Here is a 22,420-nt window from a genome sequence, read left to right on the forward strand (position 1 = left end):
TCTTCTAATGAATTGAGCTTGAAAAATGTCTTTCTTAGAATACACATGCTTTTTTAGTTTTGCTCTAACTCTTCATATTGAGCTCTGCTGGGTTTTTACGAACAATCTATGACACTAATAATGTGTAGACAGATTTTATGAGCAGTTGTCATAATGTTTTATTTGAAAATAAGCTTTTCATTTCTACACACTTGACGATATATTTAGTTTCCTTATTTTTGTCAAAATTCTCGAATAGCAGTAACATAATATTATAAGTTGTTGTTGTTCTTCATGAGTTAAGCATTATGTTTTATTTTCTATAATTTTTTCCGATTTATGATTCTCAACACGTTTCCAACTTGTTGAGGCGTAATACATATAACTTGCCCTGTATGAATGAGGTGTTGTTAATAATCATGAAGTGCTCCCACACAAATGTAATTTTTGGCAGCTATTTTCACGTGCTAGCAGTATATCGATTTTTCCCATAAATTATCAGCCCTATCATAGAATCTGTCGTAGACTGTTTTTCGTAGAAACTAAAAAATTGTAATCATACAATTCGAATAGCTCCGAACGCACATTCGAAATTCGTAGAGTAGCATTCACTGATTACACTCGTAACGTCAAATCTTACCGTTTCCTACAATTTTTCTACGACAACGTTAGACTAACGGACAAAAATTAAAAGTAGTAATAAAAAGAAAATTTAAAAGGAGAAATATAAGAAAGCTGTAAAATGTAAGTCCTATATTAACTAAACTATAAACAAAAAGGAATTTTTTAAGTATATGAACTTTTATTTGATTTTTACAGGTACAAAGTTGTAACAACACGTCAGCAGTATGCCAGTTTGTTGGAGCTAATAAAGGAGAAGCCAGAAATTGCTCAGGGGTTCTCCAAATGCTCGAAGGAAGAGGTAGCCGAGTTTTGGCAAAATGTTGCGAAGCAGCTTAACAGTATAGGCCCACCAACCAAAGATGTATCAAGCTGGAAAAATGTAGTAAAGGGCTGTATATAAGTACATTAACCGTTTGCACAACATATTTTTATTTCAGGTGTGGTTAGATTGGAAGGCTTATATAAAGCGAAAATTGTCCGAAAACATGAGGGAGCAAACAACTACTGGCGGTGCCCGATATAAGCAGCACCACTTTAATGAGATGGAAGAAGAAGTCATCAGACTGACCGCTTTAGAGACCAGCACACACGGTATCCCAGGCACAGTAAGTGTGGGACTACCTGCTACTGTCGAGGCAGAGAATAGTGGACCCGATCCGGACGTATCCATGCTGTCGGATAACTGCAGTCCTTCTTTCACGAGACGTCCACCAACTGTCCAAAAGCGAGTCGGTACAAGTACTGCAGATCTTATAAAAGAGCAGCTAGCGCTTCAAAAGGACTTCCAAGCAAAGAGTCTGCAGCATTTTGAACAGCAAGATATGAAGCTAGACAATCTCGCTTCGACTATGCAGAGAATGTGTTCGGCACTGGAAAAAATGTGCGACCTGAAAGCAGCCGACCTGGAAGAAACGCGTAGGCACCATAGAAACATGGAGTGCTTGAATGCGGCCAAAAATGAAATAAAACAACAAATGTTAGAAGTGGAGAATAAGAGCCCCGAAGCGTTGTCAAAAAAAAAATAATACACATTTTTATTGAAAACTACAAATGTTTACTGTGCCTTACTTGTATGTATATATGTATATATATCGTATTTACTAGGTATGGCTAGACTGGAAGGCTTTTATTAAAAGGAAGCTAGCGGAAAACAAAAAAGAACAGTCATACATATAATACATAATACATATAAGTCTTGCTATTTTTTAATTGAATACTATAGTCGTGTTAATGTTGAAGATATAGATTCCCTTATCCGAATAGCTGCATCAGTATATGTTGAAGGAGAAGGTTCATACGTTTGATTAAAATGGTTTTCTGCAACATTTTCTGAAAAATCATCAACCACGCGATAATGGATACAAATATTCTGCAATGCTGCGGCAACGTTCACTATTTGGCAAACCTTCATGGGTTCATAATAAAGCTCACGAGCACCCAGAAGGCATCTGAATCGGTTCTTAAATACACCTATGGTCCTTTCTATAGTATTTCTGGCTTTTGCATGTATTTTATTGTAGTTTCCTTCGGCGCTTCCTGTTGTAGGTGAACGAAAAGGTGTCATTACCCATGGCTCTAGAGCATATCGAGCGTCTCCTGTGGAATAAATAAAATCATTTTAGCAAAAAATTATTCAAACGGTCTATATGTGTATGCACATACCCAAAAGCCAAGTGTTTCGTTCGCCGTTTAGGTATTTATTTTCAAAAAAATTTCGCGCGCTGCTTACGTTCCAAATATGAGCATCGTGGTTGCTGCCAGGATACTGCGCATTCACGTAGCGAATTCTCATTTTATTATCGCATATCTGCAATAAATAAAAAAAAAAAACACCAGTCTAACGGTTAGACGCGATAGAAGTGAAACCTTCCGTTAAACAAACTGAGAGAGAATAAGACGAAAGCAGCATTAGGAGCAAGATAATTATAGGTTCATTATAATATTGCTATAAAGTTCATATTTTATTTTCTTCATTTTATTATTATTCATCCTCAATGTTTTCAATTTCAACAAATGATGCGAGTGGCTTATGATAGCTAATATATGATACAAATGCTTGGGTTTCGATGTTGTCAACATGTCTTTGAAATACCGCGTCAATGGTTGTTTTTGATCGTGTTGTCGATTCAGTGCGATTGTTACACATTTTTAAATTGAATGTTGTATTGAGAACGTCAATTAAAGGAACCGCTGTGTCCAATGCAAAATTTACGTTAAAATCGCCACTTAAAATCATTGGAACTTTATTGTAATATTTTCTAAGTATCCGCGATACTTCTGGTGTATACTTTATTAAATTTTCGTGAATGAATTCCGTGATGCTATTTATTGATTTTTTTTTCTGTCGATATTCACGACACTTTTCTGCATTATTTTTCGGCATAATTGCGGTAAATATTTAAAAATGAAAATATTTACGAATATAAAAATACACACGCGGTTGCTATTATGAGCGTCCCCAGCAAAACCTGCGTGACCGAAACTCTAACACAATTACATTTTTTTGAATGTTACAAACACATATGCACGCAGGTTTTGCTGGGGCGTGACCGAAACTCTAACACAATTACACATATGCACTCGTATTTGTTTGAAAATCGACTTTTTTTTTTGGTTCTCCGTCACCTTTGGAAAATGTGTAAACAGTAAGCAAACTTTATTCATATATTTTTCCTCATTTTTGCATCAGTAAAATTAAACAAACGCCGTAGCCGAATGGGTTGGTGCGTGACTACTATTCAGAATTCACACAGTTCGAATCTCGGTGAAAACACCAAAATTAAGGAAAACTATTTTTCTAATAGCGCTCACCCCTCAGCAGGCAATGGCAAAACACCGACTGTATTTCTGCCATGAAAAAAAGCTCCTCATAAACATATCATAAAATAAAAAAATAAAATAACTGTATAAAAAATTTTTTTCTTGTGATTCGAACCAAGGATTTTGGATCGGAAGCTCACATTGCTAGCCGCTCGGCTATCGCGCCATGCTGTCGGCGCTGGCCTAAAAGTTATTTAGTTCGTCGCTACGTGTATATGTAATATTCGTAGCCAAGAGTGTCGCTTTTTTCGTTTCACTTTTTCTCAAATCACTCCCAACGATTCTAAAGAAGTTTTCACTTCAAAAAATAAAATAACTGTATAAAAAAAATTTTTTTCTTGTGATTCGACCCAAGGATTTTGGATCGGAAGCTCACATTGCTAGCCGCTCGGCTATCGCGCCATGCTGTCGGCGCTGGCCTAAAAGTTATTTAGTTCGTCGCTACGTGTATATGTAATATTCGTAGCCAAGAGTGTCGCTTTTTTCGTTTCACTTTTTCTCAAATCACTCCCAACGATTCTAAAGAAGTTTTCACTTCAAAAAATAGAAAAATATTTGAAATAACAGTTTTTTCAAGACTTACAATCATAGCATTGATGCTATAGTACCCTTTACGATTAAAATACAGGAATTTGTCCTTAGCTGGCGCAACAATTTTAATGTGTGTTCCGTCTACACATAAAATCGCACCAGGAAATCCATATTTTTGATAAAAGTCCATCTTTGCTTGTCTTTTTTCTTCGTTGCTTAAATCAAGATTCACCCACTGAGGACATAGGTGACATTGAAGAGTGTGTAACACGTCTTTTAATACGCCACAAAATGTGGATTGAGCCATGGGAATGTCAAAATCCTTTCCCACTCCATGCTGGTACCCACCCTCCGCAAAAAAACGTAATACGGAAGACAAACGCTGGAGCGAAGAGATGGAGCACGACCTCATTGAGCGTGCATTTCCATCTAGGACACTTAAGACGTACAAAAACGCCGCCTTATTCAAGCGGTAATTTTTAGTAAACCTGTTTCGTAAAATAAAGTTAACCTATGAAGTTATGAAGTTATTCCTGTACTTACATTGTGTCCTCGACATCGAGCGGATTGCTTGCGTCCCTTAATGTTTTTCGTTGAATTTTCATATTCGATCTACTTCTTTCACCTTCCGCCTCCACCAACATTATAGAAAATATTAACGAAGAATCCATAACACTCAAAAGCTTTGTTTTTCCAATATATATTGCAGTCTAACTAAATTTATTTACGCTTGTCTTTATTGAAATTTTAATTTATTGCAAAACATTTGATTTCGAAACGTCAAAATTTAAAATTTGCGTATGGCAACATCTTTTTCGAATTCACGTGGGTTGCATGATAAGAAATTGCTCCGATTCAGAGCGGACATTTACATTCGGAGATTTGCTACGATGGATTGTGTGATAGGGCAGTGTATCTCAGTGCACATCTCTTACTAGCCAAGAAGTTTTGTGTAATGACTATCTTCTTTAACAGGAAAAGTACCGTTATGTTTGTTTTTTGTTAATTGCGTCCCGCTTCGCTTGCGCAGCATCAACTAAATAGTACTATTTTTAGTTATGTCAATGTGCTTAAGAATGACTGATTAGTTTCGTTGCGCATGAAGAGTATTACTTTAAGCTGTGTTGTTTTTTTTGCAATAAAAATAAAATGTGGTATATTAAAAGAAGTTATGCCTCTTTATCTAAAAAAAGTGAATACAATCGTCTATATTACCTATATATTTATAATAGCATTTCTCTATATGCCTTGGACGTCAGTAACCAGGAAAACGCCATAAGCGCTGGTGCGAAAAGTCTTCGTATGCGGTCTTTCCTCAACATAATTAATCGCGATTGTACGCCATTTCAAAGATGGCATGCGTTCCATTTATTACACGTATTGATCATATTATTATTTGTTCATTATTTAATAAGTATTACTGTTATTGTTTTTAGTTTTAAAATGTGGGACATCATTTTGGAAAAACTTACTAAAACATGATTTTTGTTTAATATATCATTTGTACATAGATATTTATGTATATATTTCTTTGCCATTCATTTAGATCTATATTTAAGATCTATCTATATAAAGGGTTTGATTGAAAAGTAATGAGCCTTCCGGCGCGGAGCGTATGCCAAGCGATCAACCGAATCAGCTAGTGGGGGAAAATGATCTTTAGACCTCCCCTTCCACTAGAAACCGGTCCCAGTTCGCTGGCAACAGCGGTGCAATCAACAGCGCTCCGCGCGTGAAAGCTGTTTTAAAAGTGTGTTAGGACTTTGCAGTGGCGAAAATGCAGCGATCGTTGGAGCAACGTTACTCGATCAAATTTTGCGTAAAGCTAAACAAAACAAGTACCGAAACCATGGGCCAATCTCTGTTCAGTGCCCAGGTAAATCGGTGGCACAAGTCGTTCAAGGAGGGCCGGTACGACGTCGAAGATGAACAGCGATCTGGAAGGCCTTCGACGACGCAAACAGACGAAGATGTGAACCGGGTTCGTGAATTTTTGAACATTGACCGTCGTGCTTCCCCACCCTCCCTACAGCCCAGAATTGTCCCCACCGGACTTCTTTATGTTCCCGCGCCTGAAAATAAAGCTGAAGGGGAGGCATTTTGGTTCCATCGGGGCCATCCAAAAAACTGTGACAGCCGAATTGAACGCGATTCCGGCGGATGAGTTTAAAAAATGTTTCCTGCAGTGGAAGGACCGCTACCAGCGGGGTATTGATGCTCAAGGGTCCTATTTTGAAGAATATTAGTTTTATAAGCCATAAGGTTTAATAAAACTGCTTAAAAAAAATAAGGCTCATTACTTTTCAATCAAATCCTGTATAATTAGTCCTTACCCCATCATTTTGGTCTACTTATAGTGGTGATGAGGGTTAAGTGGTGGTTTGACCCCCATATCATGGGGACCAACTCAACACGATCTAAGCGGGAAGCTTCATGTGAGGGTTGCCTAGCCATTCATCCGCTTTACGGCAAAATTAGTGGCCATCCAATCACCCCGCGAAGATCACCGCACTGACGAATATCCCTTGTTATTTCTAAACCCCCAGCATCCCATTCTTTCCTCTCCTTGGCCACCGCTAATCCAGGGTGTTATGCGCCACCGTGCCCATTGGATGGTTTGCAGCCAGGGAGTTTGCCAGACCGGCTGTATCTTAACGGCGCTTTCCTAACACTGGTCCGCCTTAGGGAGTAATTGTGGCCTTGCCACGGCATGGGGCGCTGCCGTGGTGGACCATTTGAATTCCCTTTATACTACTTAGACCACTGCGCTTGCCATGTTGAGCAGGTGGTCGTACGAAAAAGATAAATTCAAATACTGACTGAAGCTACCAAACTTCTAGTGTAACGGGAGCAGGTCGTAGTGCTACTGCCAAACATACGAAAACCGCTATGCAAAGCACGGGTGCCATAGTCCCCGAAGACTCGGACCTAGAAAGTGTTGCAAACGTGCATACTAGCAAGGAAGAGACTTTACTTCGCTCTCCGGTGAAGCTTGATGGTGCCAGCTCTGTGAGTACGAAAAGACCTAGAGCTAAGCCAACCAAGGAGGGGATGAAAGCGAGAGCACGCTCCAACGCTGCGGTCAAAATCTGTGACCGGTTTAGTGGCATGACCAATCTGACGCAGGCTTAGGCGGAATAATTGGCATGGGCTAACAAGGACGTTGAAAAGGGCCATGCTCACTTTGCAAATCCCGCTGGATCTTCTGCATCAAACCCCGAGTTCGCCAATAAGGTTGAAGAGAGACTGGCCGAAAAAAGGTAGCGATCGACCGAAAGCGAAGGTAGGATGCTCACCACAAAAAGAAAGTGCAAAACGTTGCTGCAAAGCCAGGCTTTAAGCACAGCAAAAAGGACGACGAAAAGCCGACAACGTCCTAAGCAGCGGCGGCGGCCAATGAGATTGCCAAAAAGCACCTGACTATGGCACTTATTGGTCGTGAAGAAGCTGTGAAGAAGCTTCAACACCTATAAGAAGGTGCCGCACTTGAAATAGCAGTGTACTGTCGATACCAAAGGCGAGGGTGTTAATACCGCGCCCGGTAGACGCCGAGCATGTACTGCGAATGCTACAAATGCAGAACAAATATGTACCTACCAACGGCTGCAAGGTGTTGAAAGTGGCTAAATCAGCGAACGCGGATGGAAGCCAGAACTACATCCTCCAGGTAAATAAAACGGCGCAAGACATTTTGTACGAACGATGGCATATGGTATCGGAAGCGTGTTCCTTCCTCTCTTAATATCGTGGACGAGTAAGTGGGTGAGCTGGAGCAGGTATCCAACCCTGTGAAGGAACCAAAGCCTGATGCTGAAGGTCCTTCAAATTATCCTTCACAAAAGCAAAGATTCTTCAGTTGAGCTCTTTCACAATTTAGAGGGGTCAACTACGACGTTGTTCTAGTCCAGGAACCATGGATTGGTTCGAGAAACGTGGTATCTGGACTGGACTCACCAAACTACAAAACTTACAGTAATACTTGTTAAGAAGAGTGTATGTCCCTACTTTAATACCAATCTCTCCACAGATGATCTGACAGTGGTGACTATTTAGGGATGCAGGATTGAAATACTACTTCTTGGCTCCTGCTATATGTAACACGAGAGGGAAGCACCGCCGGATGAGCTTCGTAGGCTGGTTAAGGAAGTTGAGCGACGGAAGCCTGCTCTAGTTATAGGCTCCGATGTTAACTCTTATCACTCTCTCTGGGAGAGCTCCATAGAGGTGAGTACATACTTAACTTTATTTTACAAACTAGCCTAACAATGCAAACCGGGGTGAGGACCAAAAATTTATTGGACCCATCTCCAAACATTTTCTGGACCTAACTCTCTTTACGAATAATTCTACGATTGTGGAGGATTGGAGAGTATTAAAAATGCCATTTTTCTCCGACCACAAATACATACAATTCAAAATAACATTCAAAAAGGGGGGTCGAAATGGGGCAGCGTAATAGAATTCTTCTGGCTCGAGTAGCCGATAATGAATCCTGCTGGGAAGAGTATAATGATCTACGACGAGCATACAAGAAAGAGGTGCGTAGAGCCAAGAGAGCCATGGAAAGACTTCTGTGGCAGTGTAGAAAGTACAAACGAAGCGGCTAGGCTCAGGAAACTGTTATCAAAACACCCTACTATGCCTAACTTAATACGTAAATCCAATGGAGACTGGACTGACAGTTGTGAAGAATCACTGCAAGATCTAGTCAGTACGCAATGTCCAGGATGCGTAGACTACTAAGGTAGAAGCCCGTAAGAAATAACGTAGTAAACATTCCGAAAGACATTAACACAATGCAAAAAATTTAGTGAGCAATAAGCACTTTTGACCCATTTACATCACATGCTTCAAAGCATGGGCAATCTGTTGGTACCATGGCTAAAAGCGATATACACAAGATACCAGAGGTTTACTATGTGCCAATACTCTGAAGAGAAGCAAGGGTTGTGTTTATACCGAAAGCAACCCCATACTCTCAAAGGAATGTAGGCCAATCAGTTTGACCTCATTACTCCTGAAAACGCTTCTGAAAATCCTCGACGCCCATATTAGAGAAAATAGAATGTCAGACTTTATGTCTAAAGCACAACACGCATATACTAAAGTCAGATCCCCAAAGTTTGTGTTACATTCACTAGTGTTAGTTATAGAGAAAGCTCTAGAGTACAAGGAATACGCTTTAGGAGTATTTCTAGACATTAGTGGTGCATTCAACAATGTGTCGAGGGAAACCATTTAAGGGGCTTAGATACAATAAATACAGAACTCGCTGTTTATTCGTGGATAAGGAACCTTTTAGGTTGTAGAATGATACGTGCGGAATGGAACGAAGCCAAACTCACTAAACTAGCAAGTGACGGTACGCCACAAGGTTGCGTCCTATCGCCACTTCTCTGGTTATTCGCAGCTAATGATCTATTAACGAAATTTGGAGGCACGGAATCTGACATAGCCATAGTAGTATCAGGCAAATACCTAGATACCGTCAACGACATAATGAATAATATACTCGCAACAGTGCATCAATGGACAACTAAGACCGGCTTGGCGGTAAACGCCGATAAAACGGGTATGATACTTTTTACTAGAAGGTACAAGATCCCGAATTTGCACCCCCCGAAGCTACACGGCGCAGAACTGGCTCTTAAATACCACGCAAATTACCTTGGACTAATTTTGGATAGCAAACTATCATGGATGCACCATATAGTGGAGAGGAGACACTAATAACGCACTATATGCATGTAAAAGAATGGTGGGAGTTACATGGGGTCTATCTCCTTCAATAATGTATTGGTGCTACTCAGCTGTAGTAAAGCCAATATTTATGGTGGTCTAGTGTGGTGGACTGCATTGAGAAAAACGAGACACAAAACGCCTATGGAAAGTATTCAAAGTCTTGGTACATTCTGCATTACAGAGGCATTTATGAAATTTCATCTAAAACCGTTCTTAGGACCAGGTAAGCCATAGAGAGACTAGCCACAGACAGACGATTATACTTCTATTGGGTACGCGGACACAAGGGCATTGCCGAAAACTAAATTGTAGATGAGATTGCAAAAAGCGCTGTTTACATAATATACAATTCGAACAAGAAAACGACATATTGAAACCCTTAGATACGAGGTCGCGCTCCCATGGGATCGGGCGACTAAGCTGGGCTCTAAGCTACCGTGGGGGTCGGCAGGTTGCGGATAGCCGGACGGCCTGTAGTAGCAGGTTAGTTGCGAATAAATTCTAACAAATAAGCAGCCCCCGACAATGAGCGGCAGAAACGGAGGAAGCGGTCTAAAAGCTAGCAAATCCGAAGAGGTTCCTGTGACAAAGGCGAAACGACACCGCCTTTAATAAAATAAGTGTCCCCCTCATCATGCAAAGGCATGGTGAAAAATACAAAAATCCAGAAGCGACTGACTCATATTGGACGGCTCCCTGGTCAGCGTCTGTCCTCCATGTTAGGAGCGGCTGTTAATTTAATACGATCTACATTAAGACCGAGCCCAGTAAGGTCTTAATCATGGAATACTGGAATACGTTAGGACATACTGCCACGAGCTGACGACTGTATTATTCTGTTTCCCTAGTAAGCGGAGTGATATCTAGCTGAAACGGCATCCAGGCTAATAATCCAGTTGCCCCCGCCCCGTTAAAATGATGGCAAGTCTCTAAGAACGCTCCATATCCTGTCGCCATTAAGTGTCGGCGTAGGTCTAGATGTAACATTCCTAGTTAACACTGATTCGGCTCTGAACTTAAGCTCTCATAAGGAGCTTTTGTCAACCCTCGCATGGCCTCCCTGCTCGCAAAGATAACCATGGAATCATTTACAAGTGACTACGCATCAGGATATGGATAACGACTTATGAGTTGGGGCCCAAATAACTAGAAATGTCTTCAAACCAATTATTAAAACAAACCACGGAAGGAAGGGAAGTTGTAACAAAAGTAACAACAACTATTGCAAATGGCAATAACGGCAGCGGTGAATTGCTCAAAAACCCGTTCCAACGGAGCTCAAGGTTGGCATATTCACCACCAGGCACGGAAAGAACCAGGTCGGCATCACCGTGCATGCAGCACTTTGGCTTCACGAAAGCAATGACGGCCGAAGAAATATATCGAGCCATCGGCGATAAGGTCAAAGAACTAGCCGAAATGATGGAGCTTCCGAAGAGGAACATAAACCAACCAATGCGAGATTTGGTCACGTACATAACGGACCTACACAAGAAACTGGAGGGATCTATCCTAACTCCGGAAAACCTGGCGATAAGAGGGGCGCATAGTGAACCATCTACTGTCAAAGATGGATGTACCCAAACTTCACCTCTTATTAAGCGTATAGATTCTACGCCAAAAAGGGCTATCGACAACGCCGCTGCAAGGAAAAGTCCTGCTAAAAGAAACAAAAATAACCGCGTTGAAGTTTTGAGAACAGAGCGTGTTGCAACCGAAAAATGGGAGATGGTAAAATCCAAGAAAACCCGGAAGGATTTAACGCAAAATACACCCAAATCAGATGAAAAGACAGAAAGAAACGATGCAAGGAAAATTCGAAAACGGCAGAGGCCACCGCGAAAGGATGCCATAGTAGTAAAAAGCGTTGGCAGCATATCGTATGCGGAAATCTTGAAGCGGGTTAAGTCAGAGCCAAACCTAAAGGAGCTGAATAATGACATTCAAGGGGTCAAAAAAACTGCCAAAGGAGAGTTACTTTTGGTGCTGGCAAAACCATCTGACCCAAACACCCTGAAAATCCATAAAGCTGTTAAGGCGGCTTTAGGAGAAGCGGTAGAAGTCAGGGCTCTAACGGAGCTGCGGCAAGTGGAAATACGAGACCTTGATGAAATCACCACAAAAGAAGAAGTACATGAGGTGATAACAAAACAGTTCAAGGAACTTGACGTACCTGCCTCAGCGATTCTGGGCCTACGAAAAGCATATGGAGGCACACAAACAGCGACACTAAGAGTAACGCCGGAGACCGCTACCAAGCTGCTTGAAGCAAACAAAATTCGAATAGGCCTTGTAATTTGTCGCATACGAGGGAAAATAGAACCAAAAAGATGCTTCAAATGTATGGAATATGGGCATGTGGCAGGAAGTTGCAAAAGCCCAGCTGACTAAACTAGCGTCTGCTTTAAATGCGGCAACAAAGATCATCAGGCCAAAAATTGCACACAAGCAGCAAACTGCATTATATGCAAGAAGAAAAATGTAAGTGACACAGGACATGCGATGACCAGCAGTAAGTGCCCAGAATACCAGAGAGCTCTGAAAGAAATACGACAGAAATGAAGATCTTACAACTAAACCTTAACCACTGCGAAAGCGCGCAAGACCTACTCACGCAGTCTATACGGGAACACAAAATAGACGTTGCTGTACTCAGTGAACCCTATAAACACCTAGAAGGCAATGGCTGGGCCTCTGATATTACTGGCAAGTCATCAATCTGGAACTGTGGGGCAAATAGCTCCCGACTTATGAGCGTGAAGGCAGCTCGCGGATTTGTACGAGCGCGTATTGGGGAAACACACGTCTATAGCTGCTACCTACCACTCAGCTTAACTCTGACTGAAGCTACCAGCATCCTAGAGAATCTCGCCCAAGATATTAAAGACCATAAACCTGTGGTCGTAGCTGATGATTTTAACGCTTGGGCTGTGAACTGGGGATGCCCGCGAACAAGTCCAAGAGGTCAAGCCCTCTTGGAAACTTTCGCCATGTTAGACATAGTCCTTATGAACACAGGGAACCAGCAGACATTCCAAAAGGCAGGAACGGGATCGATAATAGACCTTACCTTCATGAGTCCCAACCTTGCTCGCTCGACGAAATGGTTTGTTAGCCAGCATTATACCCGGAGTGACCATCTCGCGATAATCTGCGAAATAAAGAAACATGACGCATCAAAGGTACCATATACATACGACGCGAGATACAGGGTCGACTCAATGGAGGCTGAAGTAATCGAAGTCATGCTGGCAGATGTAACACTCACTGGTGATGCAACTGATAAGGCTACACAAACTATGAAGCACCTAACAAAAGCATACGACGCTGCCATGTCTAAAACAAGGCCTAACAGGCATAATAGTGAACCCGTTTACTGGTGGACAGCGGAGATTGCGGAATTGCGTAGCGAGTGCAACAGAGCAAGGCGAGTTTATCAACGTTCTAGGGGCACGCACAGTTTCCAAGGGAACCAGCTTCAGTATAAGCAAAAAAGGAAGGCCCTGAAAAAGGCAAATAAAGGGAGTAAACGACAATGTTTCCTCCAACTATGTGACGAAGTCGATAGTAACCCTTGGGGACTCGGGTATAGGCTAGTCATGAAAAAACTGAAAGTTTTCAAGCCACTCCCAACAACGTGCCCGGCCACACTGCGTAATGTAGTTGAAACATTGTTCCCAGCACAAGATGCTCTCCGAGCCGTTGATTCGGAAAAATGTTGTGAGGGGGACCAAAATATGCAGTTGACAGACAAAGATGAGCTCCTGATGATCACTAAACGGATCAAAAACAATAAAGCTCCTGGCCCAGACGGAGTCCCCAACGAGGCATTAAAAGTGGCAATTCGAAGCCATACCGACATTTTTGTAGATCTCTACAATACATGTCTAAAAGAAGGCACATTTCCAACACAGTGGAAGCTACAGAAACTGGTGCTGATTCCAAAAGGATCTAAACCAGCGGAAGATCCTACCGGCTACCGCCCCCTTTGCATGCTCGACACCGCAGGTAAAATTCTAGAACGGTTGATCGCTAATCGTCTGGAGGCTGCCATTGATGACGCAGGCGGTCTATCATCCTCGCAATTCGGATTCCGCAAGGCTCGCTCAACCACAGATGCTGTAGTTGCGGTTAAAAGCATTGCGCAGAAGGCAATCGAAGGAACTCGGTGGTTATACGGTAGCAAGGAATAGGCAGTAATGGCAACGCTAGACGTAAAGAATGCCTTCAATACCGCGAACTGGAACCAGATTCTGATGGCGCTTGATTGCTTCCAGGTTCCAACGTATATACGAAAGATTATACTCAGTTATTTCACTGACAGAACCCTTCGCTTTAATACCGATGCGGGTGTTAGGGAGTATAAAATAACTGGCGGAGTTCCACAAGGCTCAGTCCTAGGCCCCTTGCTGTGGAATATTATGTACGACGGAGTCTTACGTCTCAGTTTACCCCCAGGGTCCAAAATTATAGGGTTTGCTGACGATATCGCTGTTGTGGTCGTAGCTAAAGTACTACAGCAAGCAGAAGCAACCTGCAACCAGGCTGTCGGCGTGGTAAAAGAATGGCTGCGTAAGAATGGTCTAACTCTCGCGGATCATAAGACGGAAGTAGTGCTCATTAGCAGCAGGAAGAAGGTAGAGTCGGCAAATATAATGGTGGGCGAAAATACCATAGGATCGAAACCGTTCATTAAATACCTGGGCGTATTAATCGACCATAGGCTGAACTTCAGAGATCACCTATCATACGCAAGCAGCAAAGCGGCAGAGGCAGTAACAGCACTGACGCGCATAATGATGAACACTAGAGGCCCTAGGCAAAACCGTAGGAGACTACTTAATACCGTGGTCTCATCGATTTTGCTGTATGCAGCTCCAGCATGGGCGGAAGCAACTAATTGCAGCTCAGATGTGAGTTGTATGAAATCAGTGTATCGACTGAGTGCCCTCAGAGTGTGCTGCGCGTTTCGAACGGTATCAGAAGACACCATTATGGTTATTGCAGGACTACTCCCAATAAATTTAATGGGAAAAGAGTACGCTGAAGTTTACCAAAACAAAGCTACTTCAGAACGACAGACAATACGCAAGGAAGCAAGAGAGCGTAGCTTGCGTTCATGGCAGGGAAGTTGGAGCTCGTCCCTGAACGGACGCTGGACGTACCGTCTGATTCCCTTAATAGCCGAATGGGTTAGCCGTAAGCATGGACAGTTAGACTACCATCTGACCCAAATACTGACGGGACATGGGTGTTTTAAATCCTATCTATATAGGTTTAAGCACGAAGACGCAGAACATGTTTTCTTTGTCTGTCCGCGATTTGTGTTCGAAAGGGAGGAATTAAGCACTAGGGTGGGGAAGCCAATTTCGGCTGATAACCTAGTCGATATTATGTTAGAGGCAGAAGAACATTGGTCCGCTGTATGTAATATGGCAAAAATAGTAATCTCCAAACTGCGTCGCGCTGAACAACAGCGCAGATCTTCATGAAGAGGCAACAGGCCGTTCCCCTTCCCGTCAAGTGATACTTGACGGTTGACGTCGCTGAACAACACAGCGCAAATTTTCAAGAATTGGCAATAGGCCGCTCCCCCTCCCGCGAAGTCATGCCTAACGGTTGTCCCGAGGTGGGAGGGAAACGGAGCTGGGGTGGGTTTTTAGTGGGTGAGTCGAAAGGCAAGTCCCACACTTTTCGGCTTTCAATGCTTTGTGCCACCTCCATAAAAAAAAAAAAAAAAAAAAAGATACGGTATACAATGACATCGCTGCGGACATGAAAGCACGGATAGACAGGCAGTGGAATAATTTTTAACACTTTAACACATGTTTAATTTTTTAAAGTTTTCTCCAAAGCTTGCAACATTGAGTTACATGGTTTTTGTTATAACATAAACTATATTTTTGTAGAAAACAAAAATTAAATAAATAGCCAAATCATTGCGACATGTCGCGCTGCTATTATAGTGAACACAGGTGTATGAGCAGGTTAACTGCAAGAAGCCAGAATTTTCATTCCACAGCTAGAATTTCATTTTTGATAATCTATATATATAAAAATGAAATGATGTTCGTTTGTACGAATTTTTTTGGGCTGATACGAGGCCAATTTTATTCGTTCTTTTTTCATATTATAGGGATCCACTAGGGGAAGGTTTTTAGCAAAAAAAAATTTCTTTTAAATATTTTCTTCATATAAAAAAAAGAAAAAATCAAAATATTGTACAAAACAAAACTTGCTCGATTCTTAGATTATAGTAAGTTTCGAATCGACATTCATTTTATGTGTACAATTTTTTTTGAATTTTTCGTTATTGTATTTTCACAAAAATTTATGTATTAGAAAAAAAAATATTATAGTTTTTCAAAACATTTCATTTTCAACTATTAACAAAGAAGACATTTCATTTAGGTTGAATTGAATTCACGTTGAACAAAAATTTATTAGTGTGTGCATCGACAACAATACATACATATTTGCTGTGAATTATCTTCGCTGTTGCTTTGTGAGATTACATTAATGTACTATTCAATATTTTCGTTATTATAGTATTTATTGATGCTTTTTAATGTTCCTTATTGCGAACAGGTGAACATTTTGAAAGTGTGGTTTTCGACGATTTTTAAAAATGCCGAACGAAATGAAGAGACTGCAGAGCAACGAAGTCAGCATAATGAGCAAAGTAGACAACGTATGGACAGATCACGTTCTGCTCATTCGAATGAAAAATGGGAAACAAGTAATAATAATGATCGTGAAAGAATGAGAAGAAATCGTGCAGTGCAAGGTCAACAAAATATGAACATGAATCAGCGTATTAGGAGACAGAGGTCAATTGTACAAAATCGCAACAGAGCAGCGTTTGCATATAATCATTTGTATGACTATAGTTTGCACAATTCTGTTGTAATTGGAACCATGCCTAATGTTTGCAAACATTGTAAGGCACTGAAATTTCAAAATGAAACCGATAGGCATTGTTGTTCCGGTGGAAAAGTTAAACTACCGGAATTAAAACTTCCCCCTGAACCATTACGTTCATTTGTATCGGGAACAACACCATTATCAAGGCATTTTTTTGAAAAAAATTCAAACGTATAGTTCCTGTTTTCAAATGACATCGTTCGGTGCTTCGAAAATAATCACAGAGAATTTGACGTCCTTATTTTTCCCATACAAATATTGCGCTTTCGTGTGTGTGCGTGTTCGCGTTGGAGGATCTAATGCATTTACACAAAAGTGATAATATCGTGAACCCGACCAAATTGAAAAGTTAAAAAATGTAAGAGCTATATATTTGATTGGCCTCCCGAGACATCACCATGATAGGGCGGTGTGTGAGGGTCAGCAGAGTAAAAACATCTTAAGGTCGAAATATAAACTGCCACATTCAAAATCTATTTGACAGAACGAAGTCTGTCGGGTCCGCTAGTATAAAATATAATACCTATAATAATATTAAAAAATAAAGAACCTTAGTACCAAATACATTTTGCCTCTTACTTCTACTTTAAATACATTAAGTATTTGGAATTTCGGAGAAATGCTGTAGGATATTGTGGGAATTTCTGGGTGAGGTCAATGGAGTCTCGATCCCACTCTTGGTATTTATGGTTGTACAGGGTGCGCCATCTTTTATGTCGGGATGAAAACATTGAATAACATTGAAAAAGAAAACAACTGATTTGTATAAGTGAGGTATTTTTATTTGGTTTGGTTATTTACAATTTATTAAAACTATTTTTTGAATACAATATCAATCAAGTGACCACCTTTATTAGCAATCAAAAACTGCGATTTTTTTTCTGCGTTTGTCATCACCTTGTCAAGCACTTCGGGTTTTATAGTGTCGATTTCGCGTTGTTTCGATGTAAAGCGATTAATGGTTGAAATTGTACTGAATTGACGTATCGAAAACATGTATGTTGAAGTCGATCGGTTTGTAAATGACAAAGTAATTCAGCGTTTACATACCGACATCAAAGATGGCGCACCCGATTGCGGTTGGGATACTGGACCCTACCGCAATCTACTGGACCTAACAGTGTTTAGACGTCAGTAAACGACATTCACCGGGAGACCGTCGCCATCTTCTTAAGCTTCCGTCCTGTGAATGCCGTAATCGGAGTCCAACCACCACCTACAGCAGATGAGAAGCTCCAGCTTCCTCGTGAGACACGTGTAACACTGGCACAATTACGTTCTGGATATTGTAGCAGGTTAAACTCCTACCTATCCAGAATCGACCCCGACGTATCAAACATATGTCCGGCATGTGAAGGCACCCCGCACGACACTAACCACCTTTTCACATGCCCCTTAAAACCGACTCATCTAACATCTCCCTCTGGACCCATCCCGTCGAAACAGCATGTTTCCTGGGCCTACCCCTAGATGAGCTAGACGAAGACGACCGGTGATATGCCTAACACTGGCGGGTCTACTATTACTGTTAACAAACAAACAAACAAACAAACAAACAATGGCGCATCCGATAGAACACTTTGACTGCAATGTTCTTATCGGAAATGCAATCGAAAGTAAATATGTAGGTGGTAACTGGTGAGACATTGCTCTTGTTTAACGTGTTTCGGTTTCACTGTAGTGTAAATATTAATGCATCTCTTTTAACGGCTGAATTGGCTCTACATGTAGTCGAGGATCTTTAAGCGCTGAAAGGAAGTACAGATATGCCTACAGCGTTCGTTCAGGAGGCACCAGAGTGAAAAAAACATATTAACAAGCAGGAGACGAATACTTTTAAATAAATAAATACGGTATGTGGTTTTAAAAAGTCAGCAAACCAAACGAACTTTCATTTATTTTAATTTTACATACGAGTGTAGAAATTATACATAATATTCATAATATGTCACAGTAATAAGTTTGTTTATAACTCTGTTGCCATGCGACTTGTTAGCATTTGCACACGTTTTGCATTACAACTTTTACAGAGTACATGTCCGTCCAGAGGATAGCATCCACGACCCTCGGCTTCTGACGATAACAACAAACCACAGTCCTGAAAGAAATACGATAAGGGTGTTCTTAGTAAAAATTACTCTTCAACTGTGGATATGAAACCATACTTCACATTTATAACATCCGAAGTGATAACTGCGATCTAACGCTACGACACGTACAGTTTCTTCTTCACCGGTTTCTGGCATTATTGGTTCCAAACATACCCAGCAGCGTGGCGCGAATTTTCTGTAAAAATTTTCTCACGTAAAAATATTTTCGTAATACTTGAAGTGTTTCCTTAAAGTAATTTCGGCAGAAATGGGGGTAGTGCACTAAATACAGTGGAATTCTAAGCTGAATGCATTACTTCATTAATTACATAATGGTAATACCAACATCATTCTTGAAATTATCGTTTTTAATGCAACGCAGATTGGTTACCATCAGTTTTATAACATGAGTAATTGTTGCTTGAAGTATTCATTAAACTTTAGGCATACTTGTCGAACAGAACATGCCCCTTTTTTCCACATGACTTACATATGAGGTCATGCCGCTTTACGTGACATTCCTTTGTTTTGTGATTCTCTCTTCCGCTTCGTATGCATAAGTTTCCGATACCTATTTGCCTCAAGTTTAATTTTGATTATTATTGAATGTATCCGCGGCCTTCTACTACGATTTATACCTGCGAGTACTTTGTTGACATCATTTATAGTACTTTGTAATTTTGCATTGAGTTCACGGCTTTCTATGTACATATGTTGAATGCTTCTAAAGATAGTATTTTTTCCAAACAATTTTCTTAAATATTCTGCCAGAATGAGCTGTTCGCGGATTGTGTTATCTTGGGTTCTTCTAATGAATTGAGCTTGAAAAATGTCTTTCTTAGAATACACATGCTTTTTTAGTTTTGCTACTAACTCTTCATATTGAGCTCTGCTGGGTTTTTACGAACAATCTACGACACTAATAATGTGTAGACAGATTTTATGAGCAGTTGTCATAATGTTTTATTTGCAAATATTCTTTTCATTTAAACACACTTGACTATATATTTAGTTTCCTTATTCAGTAACATAATATTATAAGTTGTTGTTGCTGCTTTTGAAGATAGAACTTGCTTTACTTGTTGCAGCAAATTCCGCTGGGTTTTGGCGAAAACTTATAATAACTATTCAAATATTTCTTTGACCATGAGTTTACCATAATATTTTATTTTCAATAATTTTTTTCCAATTTATGATTCTCAACTCGTCCCCAACTTGTTGAAGCGTAATACATATAAATTGCCCTGTATGAATGAGGTGTTGTTAATACTCGAGAAGTGCTCCCACACAAATGTAATTTTTGCCAGCTCTTTTCACGTGCTAGCAGTATATCGATTTTCCCATAAATTATCTCTCAGTACACATCTCTAACTAGCCAAGAAGTTTTTTGTAATGACTATCTTCTTTAACAGGAAAAGTACCGTTATGTTTGCTTTTTTTTTTGTTAATTGCGTCCCGCTTCGCCTGCGCAACATCAATTAAATCGTACTATTTTTTAGTAGTGTCAATGTGCTTAGGAATAACTGATTAGTTTCGTTGCGCATGAAGGGTATTTCTGTGTTGCTATTTTGGCAAAAAAAATAATATGTGGTGTATTAAATGAAGTTATGCCTCTTTATCTAAAAAAAGTGAATACAATCGTCTGTATTACTTATGTATATATGTAATATGCCAATATGTCAATATGCCTTGGACGTCGGTAAGCAGAAAATTCCCATAAGCGCTAGTGCGAAAAATCTTCGTATGCGGTCTTTCATCAACATAATTAATCGCGATTATATGCCATTTCAAATATGGCATGCGTTTCATTTATTATACGTATCGATCATATTATTATTTGTTCATTATTTAATAACTATTAGTGTTAATGTTTTTAGTTTTAAAATGTGGGACATCATTTTGGAAAACTTACTAAAATTAGATATTTATGTATATATTTCTTTGCCATTCATTTAGATCTTCTTCTTCTTAATTGGCGCTATAACCGCTTACGCGATTTTGGCCGAGTTTAACAAAGCGCGCCACTCGTTTCTTTCTCGTGCTAACCGGCGTCAGTTGGACACACCAAGTGAAGCCAAGTCCTTCTCCACCTGATCGTTCCAACGCAGAGGAGGTCTTCCTCTTCCTCTGCTACCACCAGCTGGTACCGCATCGAATACTTTCAAAGCCGGAGCGTTTGTATCCATTCGGACGACATGACCCAGCCAACGTAGCCGCTGGATCTTTATTCGCTGCGCTATGTCTATGTCGTCGTAAAGCTCATACAGCTCATCGTTCCATCGTCTGCGATATTCGCCGCTGCCAACGTGCAAAGGTCCAAAAATCTTGCGCAGAATCTTTCTCTCGAACACTCCAAGCGTCGCTTCATCGGATGTTGTCATCGTCCACGCTTCTGCGCCATACGTTAGGACGGGCATGATGAGAGTCTTGTAGAGTGTTAGTTTTGTTCGTCGAGAGAGGACTTTACTGCTCAATTGCCTACTTAGTCCAAAGTAGCACTTGTTGGCAAGAGAGATTCTACGTTGGATTTCAAGGCTGACATTGTTATCGGTGTTAATGCTGGTTCCTAAATAAACAAAGTCTTTTACAACCTGAAAATTATAACTGCCAACAGTGCCGTGGGTGCCGATACGTGAGTGCGCCGACTGTTTGTTTGAAGACAGGAGGTACTTCGTTTTGTCCTCGTTCACCACCAGACCCATTCGCTTTTCCTCTTTATACAGTTTGGAGAAGGCAGAACTAACAGCGCGGTTGTGAAGGCCGATGATGTCAATATCATCGGCATACGCCAGCAATTGTACGCTTATAAAATATTGTGCCTGAGCGATTAAGTTCTGCGGCTCGTACGATGCTCTCCAACATCAGCTTAAAGAAGTCACACGACAGCGAATCACCCTGTCTGAAACCTCGTTTGGTATCAAACGGCTTGGAGAGGTCCTTCCCAATTCTGACGGCGCTGCTGGTGTTGAGCAACGTCATCTTACATAGCCGTATTAGTTTTGCGGGGATACCAAATTCAGACATCGCGGCATACAGGTAACTCCTTTCCGTACTGTCGAAAGTAGCTTTGAAGTCGACGAAAAGATGATGTGTGTCGATTCTCCTTTCATGGGTCTTTTACAAGATTTGGCGTATTGTGAATATTTGGTCGATGGTAGACTTTCCAGGTCTGAAGCCACACTGATAAGGTCCAATCAGTTGGTTGACGGTGGACTTCAGCCTTTCACACAATACGCTCGCTAGAACTTTATAGGCGATATTTAGAAGACTAATCCCGCGGTAATTGGCACAAATTGCAGGATCGCCCTTCTTATGGATTGGGCAGAGCACAACTAAATTCCAATCGGCAGGCATGCTTTCTTTCCACCATATTTTGCATAGGAGCTGATGCATGCACCTTACCAGCTTCTCGCCGCCATGTTTGAATAGCTCAGCCGGCAGTCCGTCGGCACCCGCTGCTTTGTTGTTCTTTAGCCGCATTATCGCTATTCTCACCTCATGATCGGGTAGCGGAACGACAATTCCATCGTCAACGATTGGGGTATCGGAATCTTCACATTCCCGGTGGCATGCGCAGCTGTCACTGTTTAATAGGTTCGAGAAGTGTTCCCTCCATAAGTTAAGATTGTTCTGTACGTCAGTCACCAGTTCGCCAACTTTGTTCTTACAGGAAAACGCCCCGGTCTTAAAACCTTCTGTAAGCCGCCGAA

The 22,420-nt window shown here is 41.0% G+C and overlaps 2 protein-coding genes across 3 annotated transcripts; one reads left to right on the forward strand and one right to left on the reverse strand.

Moving 5' to 3' along the window:
• The first annotated feature begins 580 nt into the window (after positions 1 to 580).
• On the forward strand, positions 581 to 1,629 carry LOC128869600 (uncharacterized). Its single transcript, XM_054112173.1, has 3 exons — positions 581 to 723; positions 799 to 982; positions 1,041 to 1,629. Coding segments are annotated over exons 1-3 (774 nt in total). The 5' UTR covers positions 581 to 721; the 3' UTR covers position 1,629.
• A 16,854-nt stretch (positions 1,630 to 18,483) lies between these two features.
• Positions 18,484 to 19,991, reverse strand: LOC128869450 (thyroid receptor-interacting protein 6-like). Of its 2 annotated transcripts, none has more exons than XR_008455280.1 (3): positions 19,201 to 19,991; positions 18,786 to 18,906; positions 18,484 to 18,718 (listed from the first exon to the last, which is right to left on the reverse strand). XR_008455280.1 is itself a non-coding variant. In XM_054111998.1 (3 exons), the coding sequence occupies exons 2-3, from the start codon at positions 18,864 to 18,866 to the stop codon at positions 18,587 to 18,589; spliced, it is 213 nt and encodes a 70-aa protein (XP_053967973.1). In that variant the 5' UTR covers positions 18,867 to 18,906; positions 19,867 to 19,991; the 3' UTR covers positions 18,484 to 18,586. The 2 variants fall into 2 exon arrangements, 1 of the variants encoding a protein (XP_053967973.1); XM_054111998.1 differs by having other exon boundaries at positions 19,867 to 19,991.
• Positions 19,992 to 22,420: the final 2,429 nt, after the last annotated feature.

This window comes from Anastrepha ludens, chromosome X (assembly GCF_028408465.1).
Source record: "Anastrepha ludens isolate Willacy chromosome X, idAnaLude1.1, whole genome shotgun sequence".
Lineage (NCBI taxonomy): Eukaryota > Metazoa > Arthropoda > Insecta > Diptera > Tephritidae > Anastrepha > Anastrepha ludens.